The sequence below is a fragment of the Microcebus murinus genome, chromosome 5 (assembly GCF_040939455.1).
Source record: "Microcebus murinus isolate Inina chromosome 5, M.murinus_Inina_mat1.0, whole genome shotgun sequence".
Taxonomy (NCBI): Eukaryota; Metazoa; Chordata; class Mammalia; order Primates; family Cheirogaleidae; genus Microcebus; species Microcebus murinus.
In genome coordinates, this window is record NC_134108.1 from 17,120,407 (window position 1) to 17,145,656 (window position 25,250).

A 25,250-nucleotide genomic window follows, 5' to 3' on the forward strand; every position below is an offset into this window, starting at 1 on the left:
AGTGGGTCCAAACCAATGTACACATGTGAACCAGCACGCCACCAGGAGGCCATGCTGGGGCGTGGCTGGGGCAGACAGAGCAGACACTCTCTTAGCCAGACCTGCAGGGAGTTGAAGTTTGCCTACTTTTTCTGCAATGGAAGAAGACTGTTTAAATGAGAAGAGATTGAGATAATATTAATCAACAAGTCAGAGTTTCCCCCACCTGCTATGGTGAGAATTCAAAAAGATCAGATCAGTCTTAGAAAAATAAACTATGTTTTTCTTTACACAACTAACTGTGTGCATATTTCAGTGTCCCTCCATTTTGCATTGTTATCTGTTGGTATTTTTGGAGGGGCTGGCATGATTTTTATCCTCCCCCCAATATTATAGCTTCACGAGGACAATGATACACCACACTTCTTATTATGAGCTCAGTACTAACACAAGTCACCAGAGCAAAGAAATTATTAAATAGTTACAATGCCTTTCATAATTTGATCCAATGCTACAATATATTTGACCATATTTAGATTCCATAATAAATGTGATATAACAAAATAAACCTGGTATTATTAAAAATTTAATGTTGAGGAAGCATAGTATCATTTAGGTAATAGTACCATATAAGAATTTTCAAAGAAACATATGAAAAAATGCTCAACATCTCTAATCATCAGGGAAATGGAAATCAAAACCACAATGAGATATCACTTATCTCCAGTGAGAATGGCCCATATTAATAATTCCCAAACAATAAATGTTGGCGTGGATGTGGAGAGATAGGAAAACTCCTACATTGCTGATGGGACTGCAAACTAGTTTAGCCTCTGTGGAAAGCAATATGGAGATACCTTAAAGTGATACAAGTCAATCTACCATTTGATCCAGCAATCCCATTGCTGGGCATCTACCCAAAAGAACAAAAGTCACTCTATGAAAAAGACACCAGCACTTGAATGTTTATAGCAGCACAATTCACAATTGCAAAGATGTGGAAACAACCACAGTGTCCATCAATACATGAGTGGATTAATAATGTGGTATATGTATACCATGGAGTACTATTCAGCTATAAGAAACAACGGTGATATAGCACCTGTTGTATTTTCCTGGATAGAGCTGGAACCCATATTACTAAGTGAAGTATCTCAAGAACGGAAAAATAAGCACCACATGTACTCACCAGCAAATTGGTATTAACTGATCAACAACTAAGTGGACATATAGGAATAATATTTATCAGGTGTCGGGTGGGTGGGGGGGAGGGGATGGGTATATACATACATAATGAGTGCGATGCGCACCAACTGGGGGATGGACACGCTTGAGGCTCTGACTCGAGGTGAGGGGGCAAGGGTAACATACATAACCTTAACATTTGTACCCCCACAATATGCTGGAAAAAATACAAAAATAAAATAAGATAAAACAAATGAATAAAATAAAAAAAAATAAAGTAGGTGATAGCTCGTAAAAAAAAGAATTTTCAAATGTTCTAGAAATGAATGTTGTACAGTCATCACTCATATAATCATATAGTTACTTTTATCCAGCAGTGGGAATCCAGTATAGTCATTGTATGTTATAGATAGCTAGATTGTCATTTTTTAATAAGAAAAATAAGGATATTTTAGATAAGTTCACTGGCAGAAACTCTAAGTACATCTGATTTCAAAGTGGAAGATGTTCATAGTAGAACTAGCATGATATAAATCATGAAACCTAAGTTAAGAATAGACTATATCTCAAATAAGGTATTTTCAAGCTCTCTTTATAGTGAAAATAAAACTCAGCCACCTTCCCAGATTTGACCTTTCTGCATGGCTTACCTGAATAAAGTGAAAGAATTTAAAAATAGCAAAGAAAGATCTTTCACCAAACTGGGATTATAGATTGGAACCAAAGCATCTTTATATAACTGCAGCCCAAGTTAAGGAGATAGAGTTAAACATACTGCATTTGTTCACTTTTGGTTTTTCCCTGTCATAGGAGTGGGATAAATAAGTAGCCCCTGGCCTTTTCAAACCTACACCACCATATTTCATTTATGGCATCCAATGAGGTCAAAGGCAAAGAATAAAAAAATTCCCAGCACGGGCTAACTTTCTCAATTTAAAATGTGGCTCACCATGCAGCCCGTTGTTAAGCAAGCTGTTCAAATAACGTCTTGGTTCACATATCTGTGGGTCTCTGATAGGCTTCAAAGTCTGGGGAAAAGCCTATGCAAGTTTGAAATCTAACCTTCTTCACCCTTCCATCTTTCTGTCTCCTGTTTTCTGATCTTTTAAATCCAGAATCATTAATAGAAAAATTCTGTTGCAGAACTGAAAACAGCATGAGGTCAAAATCCCATGCGGGTTATTTGAAGCAACGTCTATAGCCTTTTGAACATTTCAAGAGCAATTTAGTTGACCTCTGGGGACTCTTCTTCAAATGTGTTCTATTAAACACACATAAACACAAGTAAAACATTTTTAGGTCAGGTTATCAAAAGCAACAAAAAAGAAAACCTCCCCCCAAACCAAATAGATCTAAATGTTCAAATAAAAGTCTCTTCAAGCAGCAAGCTATGTATATCTCAGATAAATTAATTAATCAAAATAAGGGCACTATGTTTTGGATGGGAAAAGTGAAGAAAAGGATAACAGAATATAGCTAAACCTAGTCCAATGCATTTAAGGAACAACTGCTTCTAATAGGACCAATAATCTGACCCTATGACATACGAAAACCAAGTATTGTACATGTTAGACACAGGAAGACTGAATTTCCTATACTCATGCCAAAGACACTGTGATCTAGCATTTTCTGTGTCAAGTTCAATTAAGTGGAAGAGTCAACTCTTATAAAAACTAAAATAAAACCATCATATGTTGTGTATACTTGACTATGAAATTTTATTTGTAAATCAAAGAACTCATGGGATTTTTTTTCCTTGATAATCTTTTCCCTTCTGGAATACTTCTTGGCCATTCTTTTTTAAAGGAAAAGTCTTGGCATCAACGACATACTTAGAAAAACAGCAACTCTCTGTCACTAACTTACAGAAAGACATCCATAAAATAATGTGTCCATGTCAGGATAACTAGAAAGATAGGAACATATTTGTTTCAGTATCTTAATAAAAATATTATTGTGAAGTAGGACTTAATTACCGCATTGTGCCCAGTACCAAGGGACCATGAATAACATACAGATGAAGTCACCGGGACACAGGAGGAGGAAACCAGAAGATTAATGGAAATTCTTGGTAACAATACAGCCTAAATACTGGAATAGCACAACATCAATAAGTAGCAAAAACTTAAGCAAAATGCCTCTAACTGGAGTTTTATGGTTTCATCAAAATCTGAATGGAGGGCATTTAAAAGATTCCAATCAAGGCAGAAAAAAGTAAAAGAAAAGAAAATCCACATCAAAAGAATTTATGGAAGGCAAGTTTTGATCAACACTTAATCAGCCCATGGGCCGTTTTCCAGACTTGAGAACAAAGTGTGTTGTAACTCCAAAGCAAGATCTCAGAGAAAATAAATCTAAAAAAAGACTGAACACGCACCAGCATTCTCAATAGAAAGCATATCCAAAGTCCACGTGTGCTCTCTGGTTTGCCTTTTGGTTCTCCCAGGCAATTCAAAAGCAGCTCTGAAGCAATACCAGGTACCACAACAAAAGGAACACTTACCAGACACATCAACACTCCCTGAAGCAACGCAGAGAAAACACCACTTACCTAGGAAAAGAAGAAAGTAATACAGAGATTAAGATGCCATCATTTAAAGGCAATTATAGCAGTTCTTAGATTATCCTAGCTCCTGTATTTGCCAGTATTTTCTCAATGAACATCATTACGTTTCTAGAAGAAAACCACGTTTTAATTTATTTATAGCGTGAAGGGAGTTTTGTGAGGAGTGAGCAAGTCTTCAACAAGACAGCACCAATGTGCAAAACTGTGAGCTAATTTCATCCTAAATCACTGTAACATAACCACAGGCAAGGAAAAGGAGGAACATGTTAGCAGGAATCTGAAAGGAATAAAAACATTCTTTTGTTGGTTTTCCTAAGCAGAACAAAAGATGGTTAGAAAATCAAACATCAAGAGTGCTTTGCAAGGAATCTACATCGGGTTGCCAAAGAGAGGGTACGCCTTCCCCCACCCTTAAACCACAGCTCAATTATCTCTAGTTTATAAACTTAGACTTAGCCATGGTTTGTAGAATAACAAAATTTTCTAGGAAGAAGCAATGACAATAGCTTATGGGCCCTCAGCTGTCAGATAAGTGATCATGAAATGTAGGTCTTTATGATTTTAGGTTAACTGTGATCCAAAATATTTTTAATTGTCTAGTTATTCAAAGTGTAGAATGTTGATAATTTGTATGAACTTTCTAATTTCAGCTGCTAATTAGTTATAATGTGAAATCCCCCAGCTCTGTTAACCTCAGCTACACACCATAAAACACAGAGGAAAAAACAGCACAGAAACAATGCACTAGAAATCAAATTGTATTTCAAATTCATTGCTGCCATAGTCTCCAGTGCATAAATAATTTTGTCCATTTTTGATATTCTTATATTTAAAATGCAGACTAGTCTTTCCCCCAAATTCTTAAGTCTTGTGAAGGTCAAGAAGGAATCTATAAAGAAATAATGGAACATGAAACATAGTTGCAAGTGACTAAGAAATAAAGATAAGGAAACGATTTCTAGGCAAAAGTTACCTCTACAGATCAAATGGAAACATTCTTAGATGCTCCATTCATTAATTTATTCAAGAGATGCTTATTGAATGCCTACTCTGTATAAAAGACCTGTGTATAGGCATTGTATGGAAATCAGATGTACACAGAAACAGCATTGATGTCCTCTAGGAGCTCTCAGCCTAAACACATATCAAAATGGTAAAGACAAAGAGAGGTACAAGTTACATGCTATAGCAGGTGTGCCGCCTGGGGTTAGGGTGGCCAGACAGATTTCATGGAGAAAAGTTACTTAAGGGTAGGGAAAGATTTTGGGAAGAGGTCATATATGATATGAGTACAGGTCAAGTGAGATCCCCCAAATAATCTCTGCAGGATCCAACTGGTAGCCAATGTTAATTTAGGAGTCTCTCACAGGAAAGAAGGCTGAAAAAGCAGCCTGGGACCATGCATCGGTGGTCCTTGAATGCCAGGCTGACTTCTTCCTGTTCTCACCTCCCACTAGCACACTGGCCATGTGGAGACCCAAATGCATTTCATTGTGTACACTAACTAGGACAACAGCTGTGACCCTGTCTCGCTCTCCTTTTTGCTTGCCCACGTGCCCGGCACCAGTAGGCATTCTAGAAATGGAATCAATTTGTTGGTGAGCGTTTGCTCACTTCCTGCCACGCAGAGCCTGGAAGAGGTGGGCACTTCCATCCCTGCAGCTGTCACGCTGCCACCACTGCTCATTCACTGCCTCCCTTCATGTCCACAACGCCTGCCTCCTATCAATCCCTCTCCAATAGTGTCACTTTCATCCATCGTCATCTGGGGCGTTTCCCCACCTTTTCTGTAGGACTTTCTACCTTATCCCTGCCATCAGTTCCAATGAATTCACCATCCCTGAAAAATAATATTTTATTTTTTGTTACATGGCAGTCGTGAGCGTCTGATATGTATTTACACATGGGTAAGTATGTTTGGGGGTGAAAAATCTGAAAAGATATTGTCCTAGTTTTCAAGTAACATATACTCTGGAGGCAGGGCACATACAAATAGTGGAACACAAGGCAGTATGGGGTAAGCCACAGCACAACAGAATCCCGAGAAGACAAAAAGTTAGTTCTGGCTGTGCGTATTCTGAGCAAGGCAGCGTGGGTGTGCGTGGAAGAGGAACTGGGCTTTGATAGGCAGAGCCACGGGGAGAGAGCGGAATCTCCAGGGTGAAATAGTGGGGTGATAAAGAGCAAAGAGGTGGGAAAGCTCACGGAACATTCTAGACATGGGGACTAGTCAGGCTTAACTAGACTAGGATGTGTCAGTTGGAGTTGTGGGACATTTGGGCAGAGAAAGAGATTGGAACCAAATGTGCAAGGCCCCCAGTGACCCACTGAGGAGTATGCATGGAACTGGCATCAACAATGGGGAGCATATCTTAGGTGTCAAGCATGTCTTAGGGTGTATCAGACACACACAAGGAGAACGCCGGGTGAAGACAGACACAGAGATTACAGTGATGTATCTACAAGCCAAAGAACGCCAAGGACTGCCAGCTGCCACTAGAAGCTAGAAAGGGACACCTTCTTCCTCAGAGCACTCAGGAGAAACCAGCCCTGTTGACACCTTGATCTTGGACTTCCAGCCACTAGGACTGTAATGCAGTAAATGTCTGTTGTGTAGGACACTCAGTCTGTGGAACTTTGTTATAGTAGCTCTGGGAAACTAATAGAGATGTATAGACAAGAAATAAGCAGGTGTCTTTAAGAATCATTGCTAGGGAGGGCAGTAGTCCTTCCGCATGGGAATTTGTATTCATTTGCATTCTCTGAGAATCAGATGCTAAGGCTGGATTGATCGTGCAAGGAGTTTCTTAGGGGATATGAGGCATGAAAGGGTACAACGAGGAAGCTGAGAGAGACTGGGAGCTAGCAAGAGAGAGAAGGGAGGTTGGGTGAAAGCCCTTCTCCTCTCCCAGGAAATAGCCTCCTTGGAATCCCATGCTCCGGCCAGGCCTGGGCAACGATCTCCAAGGGCAGCCCTAGTGCTCTTGGCCCATTAGAGTCAGCCAGGCACATTCTCACGGCCTCCACACAATCAGAAAGCCAGGGAAAGGAGAGAAAGAGACCGGGGTATGAGCTAGTGTGCCCAGGGAATGATGTGCATTGAGATGATATGTAGGATTTTAGGCACCAGCTGTTCATTCAGGGGACTGGAAAGGAGGGTCAGTCAAGGGTGCAGGTGATAAAGTGGGATTGAGATTCTGAGTGCTCTGAAAAAAAGGCTCTAGTGCCTGGAGGTTGGCTGGGATTATGAAAAGTCAGAGTACAGCCAGAGAAAAGGAGAGACCCTTGGGAAAGTTAGGAACTTAATATACATTTGGGAGGAGGGGTTAGGGAGGGAAGCAAGAGGGTGAAAGAGGCAGGCCAGCTGGGTGGGGCTGCAGTGTCCTGGGAGCAGGAGGAGGAGGAGAGGGAGCAGGAGAAGGAGAAGGAGGAGGAGGAGGGAGAGGAGAGGAGAAGGAGTTGTTCTCAGAATCAAATCTCCAGAGCAAACCCAGAGGATGATTGTGGAGGAAGCAGCAGGTTTCTGATGTGAGAGGGACTTTTGAGAAGGGGATTGAGGTGACAGTCTGGTTTCAAGGGATAAGAAATGAATTGTATAAGGTCAGGGCATGGACCAGCAAGTGCAGACACACTCACTATATTTCCTACTTTTCTGGTAATGAACGGGAAAGAGATAGGAGGTAAGGGGTAAAAACCAACCAATTTTTCAAGTAACATTATTTGGCATTCAAAGACAGCATCTGAAAACTTAGAGATAAAATGATGTCATAACACATATGGTGTTTCTCATGTCCTGAACTTTCTACAAAACATTATGGGTGTCTGTTCTGGGATTCATATTCTCAAGCAAGATGAAGCAATGAAAAGAAGTATCAGGAATAATACAAAGCATCATATACATTTTTTAAGTTACACTATTTCCAATGATGATGTCTCCCTCTTTTATAGGACAAGAGGATTTTACCTCCAACTGACTGTAATCAGAAAGAAAGAAAGATAAACTCACTGTCTCTTTATTCTTTGGTCTAATTGGGGATTCTCTTAGCAAGCTCCTTAACAGGCCATGGTTAGGGGTCTACCGCTATAGCCATAGCCGCAGCTTTTCCACAGGGAGCTCTTAGCCAACAACTAACAGATCAATATCTGCACATTGAAGAAGCTGAGTTCCCCCAGCCACCACTCTGACCTATTCAGCTGCTCACAGCCTGGGGGCTTCCCTCACACTCCCAACCCCCTTCCCTACTCTTTGCTGATCATGAAAATTTACTGAGAAGTTAAGCAAAGCATTTAGTCACACAGACACCCTGGTTTCTAGAGATCGAGTCAAATAGATATTCGATCATGTCTTACTTATATTTGCTTTTATTTTGCATCTTTTCAGGGAATCCCATTGTTAGAGCTAAACTGAGACCCAGGAAGTATAACATTAATTCTCCCCAAATCAGAGGGCTTGGAAGGGACAGATTTGGAGGCGATTTCTTCCTGGTTCTCATTCCCCAGCCCTCCCCCTGCACTGCCTCAAATGAAATTCAATACCATCTACCGGTAAATGCGCCCAGTTAAAAATACGACACGCACACGTGCAGGCGTGTGCACACACGCGCACATACTCAACTTAAGTTTGAAATATTTTAACTTGAATTCCAAAGTACCATGCTTTTGTCACTACGTTTTAGAAAAAAATATTCCATTTATTTTGTTTTTGTAGGCTTTTATTTTAAAATAGCACTCATATTCAGTTGCTTTGTAATACAAAGTAATAAAACTAAAGAACAGCTAAAGGATAAAACCTCACACACAGGTTGTTTGATATTTTCATATTGTGGTGTTTATACTTTTTTTGTTCATAAATGTTAATTTTGTCTAAATTGAACAGATATAGTATACCTAAAAAAAAAACCCTATACTCTGTTTTGGTATGAGTTATTAAAGTTCTTAGGCTGTAAACTGAAATTCAAGCTGACGAAAGTCTGCACGATATTAAACCACTACTTATTGTTACAAACGTAGGCACGCTTGGAATTCCAATGCCAGAGAGAGTTCCAGCTACATAGAGCCAAACCCTCCAGAGGGGAAATCTGCCAAAGACCCTTTAACCACATGCCTGTAGGAATTTTTGCACTTAATTAAATGCACATACCAAGTAGGTAATCGGCAGATTCACTGTTTATTCACACACATATCCCAGAGTCACCAGATGGCACGCACTAGAGACCTAAACTCCCCGATGGTGTTCTAGGCATCACACTAAAAACACTAAACACAAGTAGGTGTTGCCTCTAATATTGTAGATTCAACAGGAATGATACAGATAAGGTATAATGAAGAGGAAAATAACATACACAACAGGAAGTTGGAGGAAAAAAGTCTTAAAGATATTTCTATCACTAAACACTGAAGAAATGTAGAAGTTGACTGAGCATCTGTTTTTGGAAACCTTGTAAACATGTTATAGCATAATTTAACTAATCATACACTTTCTGAATCACAATGTTGCCTTTGACCGCAAGATGATGTGGCAGATACAATACTTTTGGTAAAGCAGAATACATGATATTAATATTTACAGACATGGCAGACATATTTTTTCCTGGTAGAATTTTTTCAGTTCCTAGAATTTTCCCAGGATCATAGTTCCTCCATGATAGAACAATGGATTGTGCCAGAGAAGATGCTATGCAGCCCACCTTTTCATTCATAACTGGGCTCAGTAGCAATGTACTGTAGGGTGCCCGTGGGAAACACACTTTATGGCATCAACGTCTAATGTTCATGTCTTGTATGATGGTCTCTCCTTGAGTGCAGTTGGCTTCTAACCAATAGAATATGGTGAAGGTGATATCACTCCCTTTATTCTCCCCACCCACTTCTCTCTCTCTCTCTCTCTCTCTCTCTCTCTCTCTCTCTCTCTCTCCCCAAGCTGCCATGAATCCTATGGCTACAAGGAAATTAATTCTGCCAATGACCTGGAAGAGTCATCTCTTGACACTGACATTCTCCTCCCACACACATGCATGCCTCCTACCTATGGCTCACCCATAGAGAACCTTTTGCACCTCATAAAATATGCCATGCTATCTAGCCTCTGGGCTCTGCAGGTGCTATTCCCTTTACCTGAGATACCTGCTCTCTGTCTAGCTGATTTTAATTCTCCTTTAGAACGCAGCTCAGGTAGTACTGACCTTGGGAATCCTTCATGTTCCCACAAAACTGAGCTAGTTCCTTCTCAAATGATCTCGTAACATCATATTCTTACCCATGCAGGAATATGTCTTAGTCCAGATGCTTTTGGTAAGAAGTAATAGAACCCCATTTTAAACAAGGCAAGGCTAAACAGAAATTTTTAAAAAGGTGCTGGGTTGAACAACTGTGCCTCAAGAAAAGTGGGAACCAATCTGATGCCTGGAAGCTCTGGAAAAATGGGATGACTGATTGCTTGGTCTCTTTCTCTTCCTCTCTTGTGAGCCTTGCAATCACTGGATACTATTTCTCTTCTTACATCTCTTCTCTTTCTGACGGCTAGATTTCTCTGTTAGGCATCTTTATGCCAGACGTGATAAATATATATTTTGTCTTTGTCCCCAGGTTCCTGGTACCCAGCTCCTAAATCCTCTGGAGTTTCTTGGGTGACAGGAATGTCCTTTGTTCTAAAGAGGCCACTCTTGGGGGAAGGGGTCCCTGGAGAGGATCAGGTTGGGGGCTGGTAGCCAGAAAGACCAAGTGTGATTAAAGATTTGAAAGTTTCACCCCATCTTCCTGCCCATGCCCACCTCCAACCTCTGGGGAGGGGAGAGGGGCTGGAGATTGAGTTATTTGCCAATGGCCAATAATTGAATCGATCATGCCTACATAATGAAGCTTCCATGGGAAACCCACAGCAACAGGATTCAGAGCCCTGCAGGGCTGGTGAACACATGAAGGTGACGGGAAGGTGCCATGCTCACAGAAGGTTAGCTTAAATCACATGGCATTGCAATTGTCTGTTTATTCATCAATCTTTCCAATTGCCTTATAAACTCCACGAATGTAGAATCTGTACCTTAATTTCCATTGAGTATATATTATCTGATACAGTGGTAAGCAAAAAGGAGGTACTCAATTAATATCAGTTGAATAAATGAAAATCATTACCTTTTTTCCCTTTGATTAACACACTTTTAATACTGTTGTCAGTAATAAGAGTTCTTTGATCTTTTAATGAAAGTATTAATCAAAAAATGTTTCCCTTCCATTGTCTTCAGAACAACTGGCTAGGGAGCTGAGAGACTGAAGCTTTGCTTATCATGGATTAGTGATGAGTATAACTGATTCACTCCTTCCCATCACATACTCCCTAATATAGATTAATCTCCTACTTTAAGCCAGTATTTCCTAGAAGTTGAACACAAGGCATAGGTTCATTGAAGACTCAATCACCTCTTGAATTACAAAGAATTTTACTTCGCTTGAAGCTCTACTATTATTCACAAATGACTCAACTTAACCAGCCATGAATTTTCCCACTGAAAAATCCCCAACTGCTAAAGTGTCTTGGAGAGCTTGAAGTACTAGTCCCTGGGAGAGCTGCGTATGTTTGGGTATGCATGCACACATTTTAAATCTGGATTTTTAAACCAAGCACCTGAGAAAGGTCCTAGGCAATTTCCAACTTTTGAAAAAAGATATGACACAAATGATCTTCAATATATAATGTGAATTAAAATTCTTATATAGACATTTGACTCCCATAATATTGTACTTAAGATAGTTTTGCTCTCTAGTTATTAATATTATTTGGTGCTTTCTGGGGAAATTCCAAAGATCATGCTGATTTAGGTTTGAACCATTCCACTGAGGTGTAATTCTTTTTCCTAGCGAGTCCTTTCTCATTATTGCAAAATAACGATTAACAATTCCTGCTCCCAAGTCTACAGAAGTAACACCTCCCTAAACCCTTTCCTGACAGATGAAGCAGACTCTTACACCATCCTCAGCCTAGGAGAATTCTACCTATGGAGAGTTCCCAGTGCCTGAAAATCCTTATTTGGTGACTTACTGGTGAGCCACCCCAATAAACCTAGTCTAGAAAACCTGCAGAGAAGCCTACTTTCAGGACAGGTTATACTTGCGCTCTTACAGGTCAGGTAAGCTCACCCTTGTTAGAGAATCCAGTTTCTTTGGATCTGGATAATCCCTTAACTATATCCCTCTGTCAATAAGATTTTTTTCCTGGCTTCTTGAATTTCAAACTAAAAGGAACTTAGAGGTTTATTCAAAGGCTTTAAATAGAAATGTCTGCAATAAGTCTTGAGTATTTATTTTTTGTCTGATGGGGTGAATGGCAAAGACAAAGGTGAGTTGGTGATATTATCTCTGTTGGTCACTGAGGGTTAGTTATTGAGTTCCAAGATCATATGACTGGAGTTTCTATCTTCCAGGCATTATTCATGTCCCAGGCAAGTGGGACTCATTTTTTGTTAATTCTATATATCTTTCTTCCTGCCCTTTTCCTCTTCCCAACACATACTCATACATATTCACAATCCCGGTCAATGTCTATGTCATTTGCTCTGAAGACCTAGTACAGGATTGGTCTTATAAAGGTACTTTCCTAAGGGCCCAGGAACATATTTGCCTAAATGAAAAATTCCTTCCAATCATATTTTGGCATGAAAACTGGCAATGCTAACTGGAAGATGAAGGGGAAAATCAGAGGACAATGAATTGCTTTTCTACTCTGAAGAAAATCATCTCCTTCTTCTCATTTGAACCTTACCCTGCTGGTCATGGTCAGACGAGGGAGGAAATGGGCCAAGAAGAGTATGATGGCCGAAGGGCCTTTCAAACCCTGCCTTGCACACCCCTAGGAAAGGTTTCTCTTCTCCTGCAGTCCAGAGAAACCACTGGTGACCGTGACTTATTCTACCTGGTACTCTCTCCCAGCATCAGTCCTGCTGACCCTCCTGGGGTCTGATTTGACAAGGACGGTTGGGTAGCCAGTTCGTGCAGTAATGCAGAAAAAGAAAGTTGGAAGAGGCTACCAAAGGTTCTTCAAATTTAAATCTTATAAATTTCTTATGGGCTTTCCCTCTCCACCCCTTCTAAATCCCTCCACTCTGTGGGAAAACTCGAGTTTGGTCCCTAGAATTGCTACTGTGGTCTGACTCTGAGACACAGTTGCAGGGTGTGACTCTGGCGTAGAATCTGGTAGATGTTTCGGCAGTTTGCTTTCCCCTGGGTCATGAAGGATAGTTAGTTGCTCAAGATCTAGGGAGAAACTTGCCAAGATCATCTGGTTGGCAGTGTAGTCCATTCTAGAGTCATGTCTTTCCCTAATCTGATACCCCTTCTCCTTTAAAATACAGCTTTATGAAAGGAGAATGGTTTCACAGGCATCAATTTTTTTTCTTAAAAACATTATTCCTGAGGATAAAAATATTTAAAAATTCTGCTTCAGTAGACATAGTACCAGGAGGCCAATTCATATGATGTTAAGTATGAATTATATGCTGGAAGATACAACTCTGTGAAATATATCAGCTCACATAATTCCCTCCCTCCTTGTACTCCACATGTTTAGTAATAGCCACAGTGTGAGAGGTAAAGTTGCCTTTAAAAACAGTAACCCATGAGGACTGGCCTATAACTTGGGTACTCTTATAGCATCACACTTACTAAATGGGTAATTTGGCATCCATGTTCTGTTTATTTTATAAAAGGATGCAGCAGTTTAGACTCCAGTGCTCAGCACGTGGGTGTGTACGGCTTACACTCTAAAATCTGTTTGCGGAGAAGTGGTTCTCAGGTTATTGCCGCACACAGATGGCCAACAGGAAGAGCCTCTTTTTGGCCCATACTCTTATTAGACATACATGGGTATTGTCTTGTTAGATACTAATCTCAACATAGTGGTTTGAATTGACTTCCCCAAAAATATGTCCAAGCCTTAACCCCCGGGATCTGTGAATGTGACCTCATTTGGAAATATGGATTTTACAGACATCCTTAAGGATCTCAAGATGAAATCATCCTACATTTAGGGTGAGTCCTAAATCCAATGACTGGCGTCCTCATAAGAGAAAGAAAAGGAGCTCTGGGATGCACAGACACAGAGATACAGGGAGAAAGCCACGTGAAGATGGAGGTTGAGGTTGGTGTGATGCGTCCATAAACCAAGGACAGCTGAAGCCACCAGAAACGAAGAGAGACATGAAATGGATTCTCTTAAATCCTCCAGAAGGAATCAACTCCAGAAGTCCAACCTTGATTTTGGACTTTTAACCACCTAACTGTGAGAGGATAAGTTTCTGTTGTTGTGTGCCACCAAGTTTGTGGTTATTTACCCAGGAAATTAGCCCTAGGGAAGGAATACACACAGACATTATTTAACACCTCTGTTCCTGTTGGTTTTCAGCTCTACTTTTCCTTTCTTTCTTTTTTTTTTTTTTTTGAGACAGAGTCTCGCTTGTTGCCCAGGCTAGAGTGAATGCCGTGGCGTCAGCCTAGCTCACAGCAACCTCAAACTCCTGGGCTCAAGCAATCTTCCTGCCTCAGCCTCCCGAGTAGCTGGGACTACAGGCATGCGCCACCATGCCCGGCTAATTTTATATATATATTAGTTGGCCAATTAATTTCTTTCTATTTATAGTAGAGACGGGGTCTCGCTCTTGCTCAGGCTGGTTTCGAACTCCTGACCTCGAGCAATCCGCCCGCCTCAGCCTCCCAGAGTGCTAGGATTATAGGCGTGAGCCACCGCACCCGGCTTACTTTTCCTTTCTTTGCCTGCCTCTACTCCTGAAGAAAGCTCTTTCCTTCATCTTTCAACAACTATTTACTGAGGACATTTTTTCTTATCTTTGTAATGAACTGACCTCCCCAGCTTCCCTCTCTCCATACTCCAGGGCTCCTGTCAGGCCTGTTCAGGGCTCTAACCCAGCAGTGTGGCTCCAGGGGGTCTTACTGGGGACAGTGCTCTAGCTGTCCTCCTCTTTCCCCAGATTGCTGTTGGGCCTGCTGCAGACACCCCTCACCACAACGAGCGCTTCCACTCACGGAGACCTGTCCTATTTTGTCAGGGAACCAGACCCACCCTGACTTGGCCCTTCCAAGACTAACAACTTGAACCAGAAAAGCTCCAAGCAGAGGCCTAAGTATAGCTGGCCATGCATAACAAACTAGTCCCTGAAAAACATTATATGTACTTTTATAGAGCACAGGAAAAGATTTCCTTGCAACACCAGCACAGGGGAGACTTGGGGTGCCTTGGACTCCCCTTAAGCTGCAGGAGTCTGCTTTTTGGCACCACCCAGCAAATCCCTGTCTGCAGGTGATCCGGGGCCTTACTGCACCTACTGAGGCTTTATGAGGCACTCAGGACCTTACAGTCTCTCTCAAGATCCTGCCTGTGATGCAGGGACAGAACCCCGATTCTCAGGGCAAGTTGACAAGGCTGGTGCCCAGCCAAGGGCAACAGATGGGCTTTGACCAAAGCCATTGGCCAGGGAGGACCAGGCCTGTCCCCTACTTCAGCGACATTTTGGATTCATGGAGCCCCAATTTCTGGCACCAGAAATACCTGCATTCAAACTTACTTTGGGACCAAGATACAACCCCTGAACACCCATTAGAGCAAATGTCTTCAGTTCAAGTTGAGGCTTGTCATGTCGGTTTATCAATGGGAAGAATATTTAAAATTGCCATCTGTCCCCTCCCCCCATGCAGCACTCTCTGTCCCCGTCTCTGCTTTATTTCCCACCACAGCAGCCTCGCACAGTGCACACTTCAGACAGTGATTGTCTATTGTCTGTCTCTTCTAGATCAAACATCAATTCCGCACAGGCAAAGGCTTGTGTTTGCTTTGTTAATTGCTGTTGTTCCCAATATCCAGAACAGTCCCTGGCACATAACCAGCAATTAATACATACATGTTAAGGGAATGATACGAACAAAAGGGTCGTAACATCTATTAAAGGCCAACCTCCTCCGGCAGGAAGTGAGAAGCGTGGCAGACATACCCGGGGCTATGCAAGACCTATAGGGGGACCACAGGCAGGAAGGAGAGGAAGAGAAGGGCAGCCGTCAGCAGGCGGTGGGTTCGGCAGGTGGGCAGACTGTGACAAAGGGGCACGTGGTGTCCCAGGACAACAAGTCAAAGGCAGAGATGCCTTCTGGGCTGGGATGAAGCTCACTCCACCTGTTTTCCAGTTTTTAACCTTTTAGGCTTCAGTGCCCCCTTCTCTGACCCAGGCCACATGATGCCACTGTGAAGATGTGCCCACTAGTACTGTAGCGTGAGACAGGCAGGCGGGGCCGTGCCTGGGATGTAGTAGACCTGAGCCAAGCTCCACTGCCATGTCCCTGTGGCATATCCAGGGGACAACACAAACCCACGCAAAGCAAGGTTTGAGTCTGTCTATACAGGCCACTCACGCCACAGGCACTCAGTGTATGCTTGTTAAATCACATGTTACATCATAAACCCGAATCGCTAAGAAGTAGTGTCCTAAATGTGTTTGATGTAGCGCTGCCTTGGCATCCATGTTTAGTCCTGACACAAGTTATCTGAAACCCAGTCAAACCCTGTCACCACTGCCCTCATTAAAACTTCCCCTCCTTGTGTGGTTCCTTGTAACTCGGCCCCTATTCCTCATCTCACTGACCGAAAACCCAACACATCTCACAGCCACTGACCACGATAAAATCTGATGGCCAACACAGAGTCCTATAAATAAGTCTCCCCCTTCCCCCTCCAGGCAGGTTTTCTTTAAAGTGGCAATCCACCATCCCCGTGAGAGAGCTGCAGGATAAAGCTCACGGGCCTTAGCACGGGCACAGAGAAGGTCCACTGGTTCTGTCTCCCTCCGTCCCTCTCTCCTGCCCCCCGGCCCCACTGGTGGAGCTCTCTGGACTTCCCATCGGTTTCCTGTCACCACCCCTAACCTCTCTGACACCTGTGAGTCATAAATGTCTTCTGTCTCATGCCTGTCAGTTTCACCTCCTCATTGTGTCTCACCTGACACACCTGAACCGAACCTTCCTTTCCAGTCAGGGGTCTCCTAGAGAATTACTATCACGGCTTACGGCCACTTTCAAGAGAGACCTCAAGACCGAATAAGAGAATTAAGAGTCACAGCATGCAGTCAAATATTGCTCAGTGCTTTCTGTTGCTGGAAGCAGAGAGCTATACCGCATTTGGCAGATTACATAAAGATCTGAATTGTTTTGAAGTTGTAATGTTATGTCACACAAAGAGTCATACTTCTAGCTATCTGGAAAATTCTCTTACTAGAATGTCTTCTTCCCTAATAAGTATAGGTAACAAAGGTTTTCACTGAAGTGTCCTTCCTTTCCCCCTCCCTTACCAGTATCTTTAAATGCAGTATGCTTATAATACAAGGATAAATATGTTTCCCACCAGACTGTGCCTCATTATAGGGTGTGTTTTATGGGGGAAAAGTAAATCAGAGGCATATATTAGTAAGTGCCCGGGGGCACACCCATGCCAGTGACCTTTAAAGAGCGATATTAAGTTCCGTGACAGCATAACCAGCAAGTGAATGATCTCACTATGAAAGGTCACCTGCAACTAGAACAATATTTCCTATTTTGGCACATAGTCTGGTACCTTTTGACACATTTCTCTTCCTCAGGATATGATTTCTGTGAAATAGACCAGACACATTTTCTCTGCTTTGTAATGAATGTGCCCAATTTGATGTCTGTAAGCAGCCCGTGCTATTTTTGCTGTTTTTAATGCTGGATATTAAAAAGTGACATTTGCATTACTCTAGGTTATTTTGAGATGTCACAGAATTTTAGATTGCAGAATTGAAAGGGGCTTCTGAAACAACACCTCAGTTTAATTCAGTCCTTTTGCAAATGAAGGCACCAAGCTGGAAAGGGAGGAAGGTACTTGCCTGAGGTTATAAAACAAAGAAAGGGTAGAACCCCAGCCCCTATTCCCTGCTGAAATGCCGCCTTAATACAACATTTACAAGTTTGTCGGCAAACATTTAGAAGAATGGATTAGCAGCACCTATGTTGACATTCTCATGAAATTCCTTAATGAAAGGTCTTTCTTCAATAACCCAAAGAGCTCATTTTTTTTTTTTCCTACTTTGTCGCTTTCCAGTGGATTCTCAAGCCCCTAACTTTGACACAGATGCCATGTGCTGTGTCTGGTAGGCCACCACTTTTGTGTTCTAATCCGACTGCATGACTATGCTCACAGTCCCTACCCATTGTTCTGGTGTGCTAGACCATGACTGTAGCTTGTCTCATCTCCTCTCTGCGGAGATCACTGATGCTTCTCAGTCTTCCGCTTTGGATGGGATGTTATCCATCCTGTTGGAAAGGCAGAAGTTACCGGAGGCAAATGTGAAAGCCGTCAAGTGGTTCTGCGCTGGGTGGAAGATACCAAGTTAAACTGGAAGGCTATCCCCAGGCTGATTTGTGTTTTGCTTGTCATTTTCCTCACTGGAAATGTAAAAATTGATGAATTTCATTCTTATTTATTGTGTAGTTTAAAATACTGATTTTGCATAATCACTGTGATTTTGCTACAAAAATCAATTTATCGAAGTTCAAGGAAAGCACCTCAGCCGCCGAATGGTTCTTCAGATAATATTTCATAGGCAAACCCACTGCCTTTCCCTCCGTCAGCAGACTCTGCCTGAGCGTTTCCTGTGAACACTGAAGGGAAGAGATAATAATCTCCGCGGCTGTTCAGCCTTCCATAAGTTCAGCTGGCTCAGGGGTAGTGTGCTTCCTTTCCTGTCCCTTCCTTTGGCAACACCTTGATTTCATTTTCCTACACCAACACACACACACACACACACACACACACACACACACACACACTTTCTTCTGCAAAACCTGATATCACCCTATTTTCACTTCAGAAAGAAAGAGATGGGAGTAGGAGGGAAGACAATAATTTAGTATTTGCCTGGGTTAAAGTAGGATCATTCAAACTGCTTGCCAGGAAAAGTAAAATATCCCACGATGTCTGCTCAACAAGCCTGCGTGCCGTTCTGTGAGGTATCTGAGTACAACTGAGTCAGGCTGACACTCCTGGGCCCTCCGAGCCATGGCTGAGCCAACCTGTCTGTGAGTCAGGTTCAAGGTGGTCAGCTGGGACTCCATGGCTTTCCCTCCAAGCTACCCTGGTACCCACTGTCCGCCGTGTCCCCTCTTTCCTGAAATATTTTGTTGCAGGCTGTTGCTCTGGTCTACTCAATGCCTTTGTACTTCGGTTTGCTTACTTATAAAATATGAATAATGCTTGTCTTGTCCTGTTTCACCAACTTGCTATATATAATGATAAAAACAGGAAACAGAAAAGTGCTTTTAGCACTCCAGAAGAAAGAGACTAATTTAATGCTATTATACAATAAAACATTACATCATGACATTTCTCTATCTCTTTATGTAAAATAGAAATGTAAGATAGATGTGGAGGATTTCTTTGGAAAACATTTAGAACTCAGGCAAAGTATTGCTCTAAGTATTTGATTCAAGAATGCCCCCAAATACTATGCTCATTGAGCTATTTATTTCTATGCCATATATCACTACATCATTGGATATTTTTTGATATGCAAATTTCTATGAAACCAAAGATGCAAACATTCTTCTCATGGATTGCCACAGGCTTTTGTGTAATACAGATAAACACATAGTAAAATTGCAATTCAAAGAAGAATGTTCTTATTGGAAAGAACAGACTGGCAGCATGTTTCCTTGCTCTGCAGCACAACAAAAATTTTTATGACATTCTGCGAGTTAAATATGAATTTATTGATTTTTGCCATTTCTTGCTCAGAAATACATGGCATTAAAGAGAGAGGTGCCTTTGTCAATGTAATTCAAATAGCCCACATTTTAATTTCTTGACTGTTCCTTTGCAACCCAGCTATGTGATATAGAATGTAACTAGAGAATTACTCTTAGGGACAGGATTTTCAGGCAAAGCCTGAGTTTGGATCTATGTCCTATTGGACTTAGGTTCTATGAAGAAGATAAAAATTATATCTCTAGAAAATAATTTTGAAAAATGATGGCACATAAGTATAAATGCAGGGTGCGTGTGCTGAACTGTGTGTGTTTGAGGGAGATGGCTGAATGAAGAGGGGATATTCTTTTATCTGAGAAATAAGAGAACTATCAGATCCTATATGCATCATAACCAACCCAGAGTCTACATCATTGGCATTATTTTCACCCCCACACATCATATTTTAAAAAGGCAAGAGAGAATAAGTGATTTATGATCACACTCTATCTCACAAAGAAAACAGCTTTGTACCAGGAAGGTCAAAACTTCTCTCCAAAAGCCTCTACTTAGAATGTTCGTTTGTTCTTATAGCAGTAGGAGGCAATGCAACTTTAGATCAGAGATTCCCTAAGAGAGCTGGTACCTCCTTATGATAGTTAATATTAGGCATCAACTCAACTGGATTGGGAGATATCTTAGTCTCATCGGGTCCCCAGTGTTGAGGGTGGAGCCTAATGGGAGGTGTTTGTGGCATGGGGGCAGGTGCCTATTATTAATCAGGAATAGATTAATGCCCTCCAGGGGAAGAGTGTGAGTGAGTTTTCACTTATTAGCTCCCATGAGAGCTGGTTGTTTAAAAGATCCTGGCACCTCTGCTCTCTTGCTTCCTCTCTGATTATGCAATCTCTGCCATGCTGGCTCCCCTTTCCCTTCTGCCATTGTGGAAGTGGCCTGGGGCCCTCGCCAATGCAATGCCCAGTGAACTTTTCCAGACATCAGAATCATGAGCCAAACAAACCCTTTTACTTTATACAGAAGCCAAGCTCAGATATTCCTTTACAGCAACACTAAATGGACTAAGACACTCCCCAAGGAAATTTTTGGAAATTTGTGGGTGCACTTTTTCTGATTGTCAAAATTTGGAAGAAGGGTCAATGACATTTAGCAGACAGATGTCATACATCCTACAGTGTGCAGAAGAGTTCCACACGGTAAAGAATTGGTCCTCCATAGATGGTGAAGAATTGGTCCTCCATGGCTTTTGAATGTTCTACTGGACAATTTAAGTAGGTGAAAAGTGGTTTATCATTACCTGAGTGCAGAATCAAACTCTGTTTCAAACATACATTATTTTTGGCAAGTTTTTCAGCTGCACTGAAGTTTTTAGGAACTTCAAGTACTGTGTATATGAAAGGGGAGTTGTACTTTTATTTTTCAGTGTTTTACCAAGATTTGTTCACCAATTCTGAAAAATCTCATCAACATTGATAATCCAGGGGGTATATAAATTACCAACACAGCCCAAGCATGTCAGTCTGCATTTGTAGATGTCTCTTTTATAGAGATTCTACATACAGGTGTGACTGTCTGATGTCACTATACCTTCCAGTAATGATGTATCCAGGCATTGCAGATTGAAGTACACATAATTTTAAAATATTTTTCTTCATTTTATTAAATTTTAGGTTGGTATATGAATATATGCAGGTAAGTCATATCATCTATGAATTACATTTCAAGACAGGATAGAAAAAGTTAGAAAATATTTACATTAAAGAGGGTGCAGCATAGTGAGATCCTATCACTACAGAAAAAAAAAATAGAAAAATTAGCCAGGTGTGGTGGCAGGTGCCTGTAGTCCCAGCTACTTGAGAGACTGAGGCAGAAGGATCGAATAAGCCCCAAAGTTTGAGGTTATAGTGAGCTATAATCAAGTCACTATCTAGCCCGGGCAACAGAGTGAGACCCTGTCTCAAACTGCCCCCCCCAAAACAAAAAAACACAAATAGATGCCAATCCTCATCCCTTCATTGGGTGTGTGATAGGACTGAGACCCGCTGGCATAAATGAAATAAGCACTTTAGGAGATCTAGTCTCCTGCTGTCCTGGTCAACCATTGCATGTTCTTGGAGACTTCATGTTTTCCCCCAAGCCCACTCAATGGGAGATGATGGGCTGGACTAGATCTCTGGTTCAAGTTAAAAATGATTTAGTTGACTGTCTTCTTGAGTCAAATTAGATTTTAAATTTTCAGATCAGGTTTATGCCTTGAAAAGCACACGTCACTCAGATGATTTCAGGCCATAAATGTCAAATAATAGTAATATGAAGATTCTTTATATCTTGGTTAAATTATATTAAATTAAAATTGTATATCAGTATAACCTATAAGCCTGCTCATTAATTATGAACTGAAAGTGCAGTAGCCATACTCTGATTATAATGTAGATTCTTTTAGGCCTAAACTCCAGCCAAAGAGGCCAGAGTGTTTTCCCTGCTACACTAGTGTTAGCTATGAGCAGTTCTAGAGGAAGTAAGTACTCTAAGGCCAACCTCTTAGCCTAAGGCTGAGTAAGTAAACTCATTTCTTCCCCCATCTCCCAGGTCCCATTTCCCCACTTGGTCCCCATATATACCAACATTGCCTTAAGGGACGAAGTCACCAAGTATCACAAGTACATGGAGAAGGGAAGAAGCCAGCCTTTGAACCTTTGACTCACCTCAATGGCCAGGACTGCAGACACCTTTCCTGTGTCTCTGCTCTAGGTACCTAGCCAGCTCCTTAACCATAGAATAGGGAGGATTTGGACAAAACAATCTCCTAGGATCCTGAAAGCTAGCAGAAAGACTTGTGGGAGATGGGGTGTCTGGGCCTGTGTGCCCAGCCCCTTTGCTGGTGACTAGTATCCTTACAGGTTCTCCAGCCCCTCATACCAGCTGGACCAGGTGCCACTTACACTTATATTGTGTAAACCTAGAGCTTGACTTTGAGCTATCAGACTTCAAGTACAATTCTGGAACCATATTATGTACTGAAATGGAGTACTGCTATATATAACTAGTTCTGTGAAATCATCCTGCTAGTAACTAGCTGTAGACCCCAAGTAGGTTTCTTAACCTCTCTGAACCTGTTTTCTCACCTGTAGAACATGATTAATATCTGCCCTAATTTTCTGCTATGAAACAAACATCTAAACCAAAAGCACTTTGTAAATTATGACGTGCCAAACATGTAAGGTTACATCATTTTGCTTTGCATTCATCCAAGTGCATAGAACACAACAAGGCCTTGGCACTTTCTCATTGATCACTTCAATATAATTATAATAATTATTGGTCTTTTTATTGACAAGCCCATCATTGCCTAAAGTGAATTGATAATGATACAGCAGTATATAAAAATAACTAATCCCATTCTAAAATTCATAGACACACAAATACAATAGTAAAGAATCAAATATAGAACTACAAATACACTCTATTCAGATTTGCACTTGTTATATAAACCCACATTCTGGAGCTCCCTATTAGGTCCAGTTTATTTAACTTCACATGTTGTTTTCCTTTAGTTTGAACACCAGTGGGCCCCATAAAATATGTTTGAGACAGACGGCAACCCCAGTTGCTTCTCTATTGGTTTGTTTGCATGCTGGAATTTTTTTTATCATCGTTACTCTGCGATTTAACAGTAGGTGGCTAATGGAAATGTTATTTGCGGCAGTGGCAGACTAAATCAGTAGGAAGTGAGGGGGTAGAGGGAGATAGTTGGGGGAAAGAAAAAAATATGTTTACACTTGAAGATGTCACATGAAACAGCTGGAGCCCTGAGCCCTTGATACTGGAACTGGCACGTTTTTTTAGAGAACTCATCTACATTATTACATGCTCCTTCACACTTAGAAATCTATTAATTTACAATTAGTTGTATTGATTTTTTAGTAGATTTGTGATTTCTGTAATAATTTACAGAGTACCGAAGAAATTAACTATGCCCCTTGGAAAGACAAGCATTACTGAAAAAATGGATCCCAGCATGAGTTATTGAACACATCATTGAACGTCTGGATTTTTAGCTTTAAATTCTAAATTAATTACAGCAGAACTGATTGGGGAATTCCATTTTACTACCCAAGAACTATCCTTCCTCATCCTATCTGTACCCATGTTCGTTATATTTTAATAAGAGTTCTAACATAGAAATACAGGTAAGAATATATTCTTTTCGATTTTTTTTAGGGTAGAGAAATAGATTCATCTTAAGCTTTAAAACAATAGGAGAAGTTTTTCCTAACAATCCCGATTACTATTTTCCCTACATTACAAGGTCTAACAACAATAGGGGTCAAAAGAGTACGCAGATGCTTGTAACTGTTTTACATTATCTCAGTTCCCTTAAAAGTTCCAGTGAGTACTAGCGTGTGCCAGGCCCTGTCGGAGCTGCTGATGGGAATTACAGTGGAAATTGCTGTCTGTCCAGGCATGGAGAGGGTTCAGTCTAGTGAGGGCAGCAGGAAGATGAAGGGACAGTATTGGTGCAGTGTTCTGAGTGCCATGGCAGAGACACACTCAGGGCTCAGGGGAGGAAATCAATCCCGTTAGAAGAATGGGTTGTATGGGGACGTGATCTAGGAGGAGGTGATTCTGTATGTAAAGGAAAAAAGAATTAAGTTATTATGATTCTATAAGATCAAATGCAATGGAGTTTTTAAATGTGTTTTCCATTGTGAGCTCCGTCGTCCTTTCAGGATAATTTGTGAGCAGTATATGAAATATTTCAATCCTATGCTTGTGTTATTTCACTTTGTATTGTTTTTCCCATCATGAAGTATTTTTCAAAATGATTCCTCCTTTGAAGAGTAAATGGTTATACTGAAGTACTGTCATGTGTTCACAGGGGAGTACATATGAGGTCTCAGTTCACCTTGGGTCAGAATGTGGTACCGCCACAGGCAAAGGGCCTGGGGGACACTGGGCCCTGGTGTAGGCCCAGTAATATATAATAATAATGATTGATAATGATAATAATAATGATTATTATTATCAAAATAATAATAAGAAATGTCAGCTGGGCAGTTGACTTCCCATGTGGAATCACCTCTATTTAAGACCACAACTTCCCAATCCACTGAGGTTTGGGATAAAGTGGAAATAACATATACGGCTTGAACACAATTGTTGTGTGGTCTTGGAGAAGTCACATAATTGGCCTAAGTCCATTCAATGAAAAATGATGGGCTGGCTTAAGATAGATCTCTATGGTCCCTTCCAGTTTTAAACCTCAATTCCATGACTTTGACTCTAGATTAGGTTGGAGAATGTTTAACCCTTCTAAGAAGTGAAAACAGCTGAGCTTAGCTGTGGTAGGGACATCAAGCTCTCATAGATGCCTATGCAATGGCTGTATTCCAATACTGACACTTTTCCTTGGCTCTTCTTTGGTAATACTTGCCTGCCTCTTCTTGTTTTGGTTTTGATTTTGTTTATTTGTGTGTATGTGTGTGTGTGTTTGTGTTTTATACTCTTCCTTTTGTTTTAAAAAAGTGTTCTCTCCTATAGTGATTGCATCAGGTTTATAAAGAGCTGTGGTGGTGGTTTTCTGATTTGATTGTAATTTCTTGCTAGCCTGTTTCTTCTCAACTCTGAGAGCCATGAGGGCACTCAATAGCATCTATTCAACAGCATCTCATTCCAGACTAACAGTTGGTTCAGAATGGTTGCTTCTATCGTATGTGGCTAATTAATGAATTAAAGATATGTTGGAATGTC

At 41.2% G+C, this 25,250-nt stretch overlaps 1 protein-coding gene across 1 annotated transcript in view; it reads right to left on the reverse strand.

Moving 5' to 3' along the window:
• Positions 1–1,280: 1,280 nt before the first annotated feature.
• Positions 1,281–25,250, reverse strand: part of SAMD5 (sterile alpha motif domain containing 5) — a 380,822-nt gene continuing 356,852 nt past the window's right edge. The window contains exon 2 of the mRNA XM_076002880.1: positions 1,281–3,715. Within this exon, the coding sequence (XP_075858995.1) occupies positions 3,431–3,715 (285 nt within the window). The 3' untranslated portion in view covers positions 1,281–3,430. The remainder of the gene's footprint in view (positions 3,716–25,250) is intronic.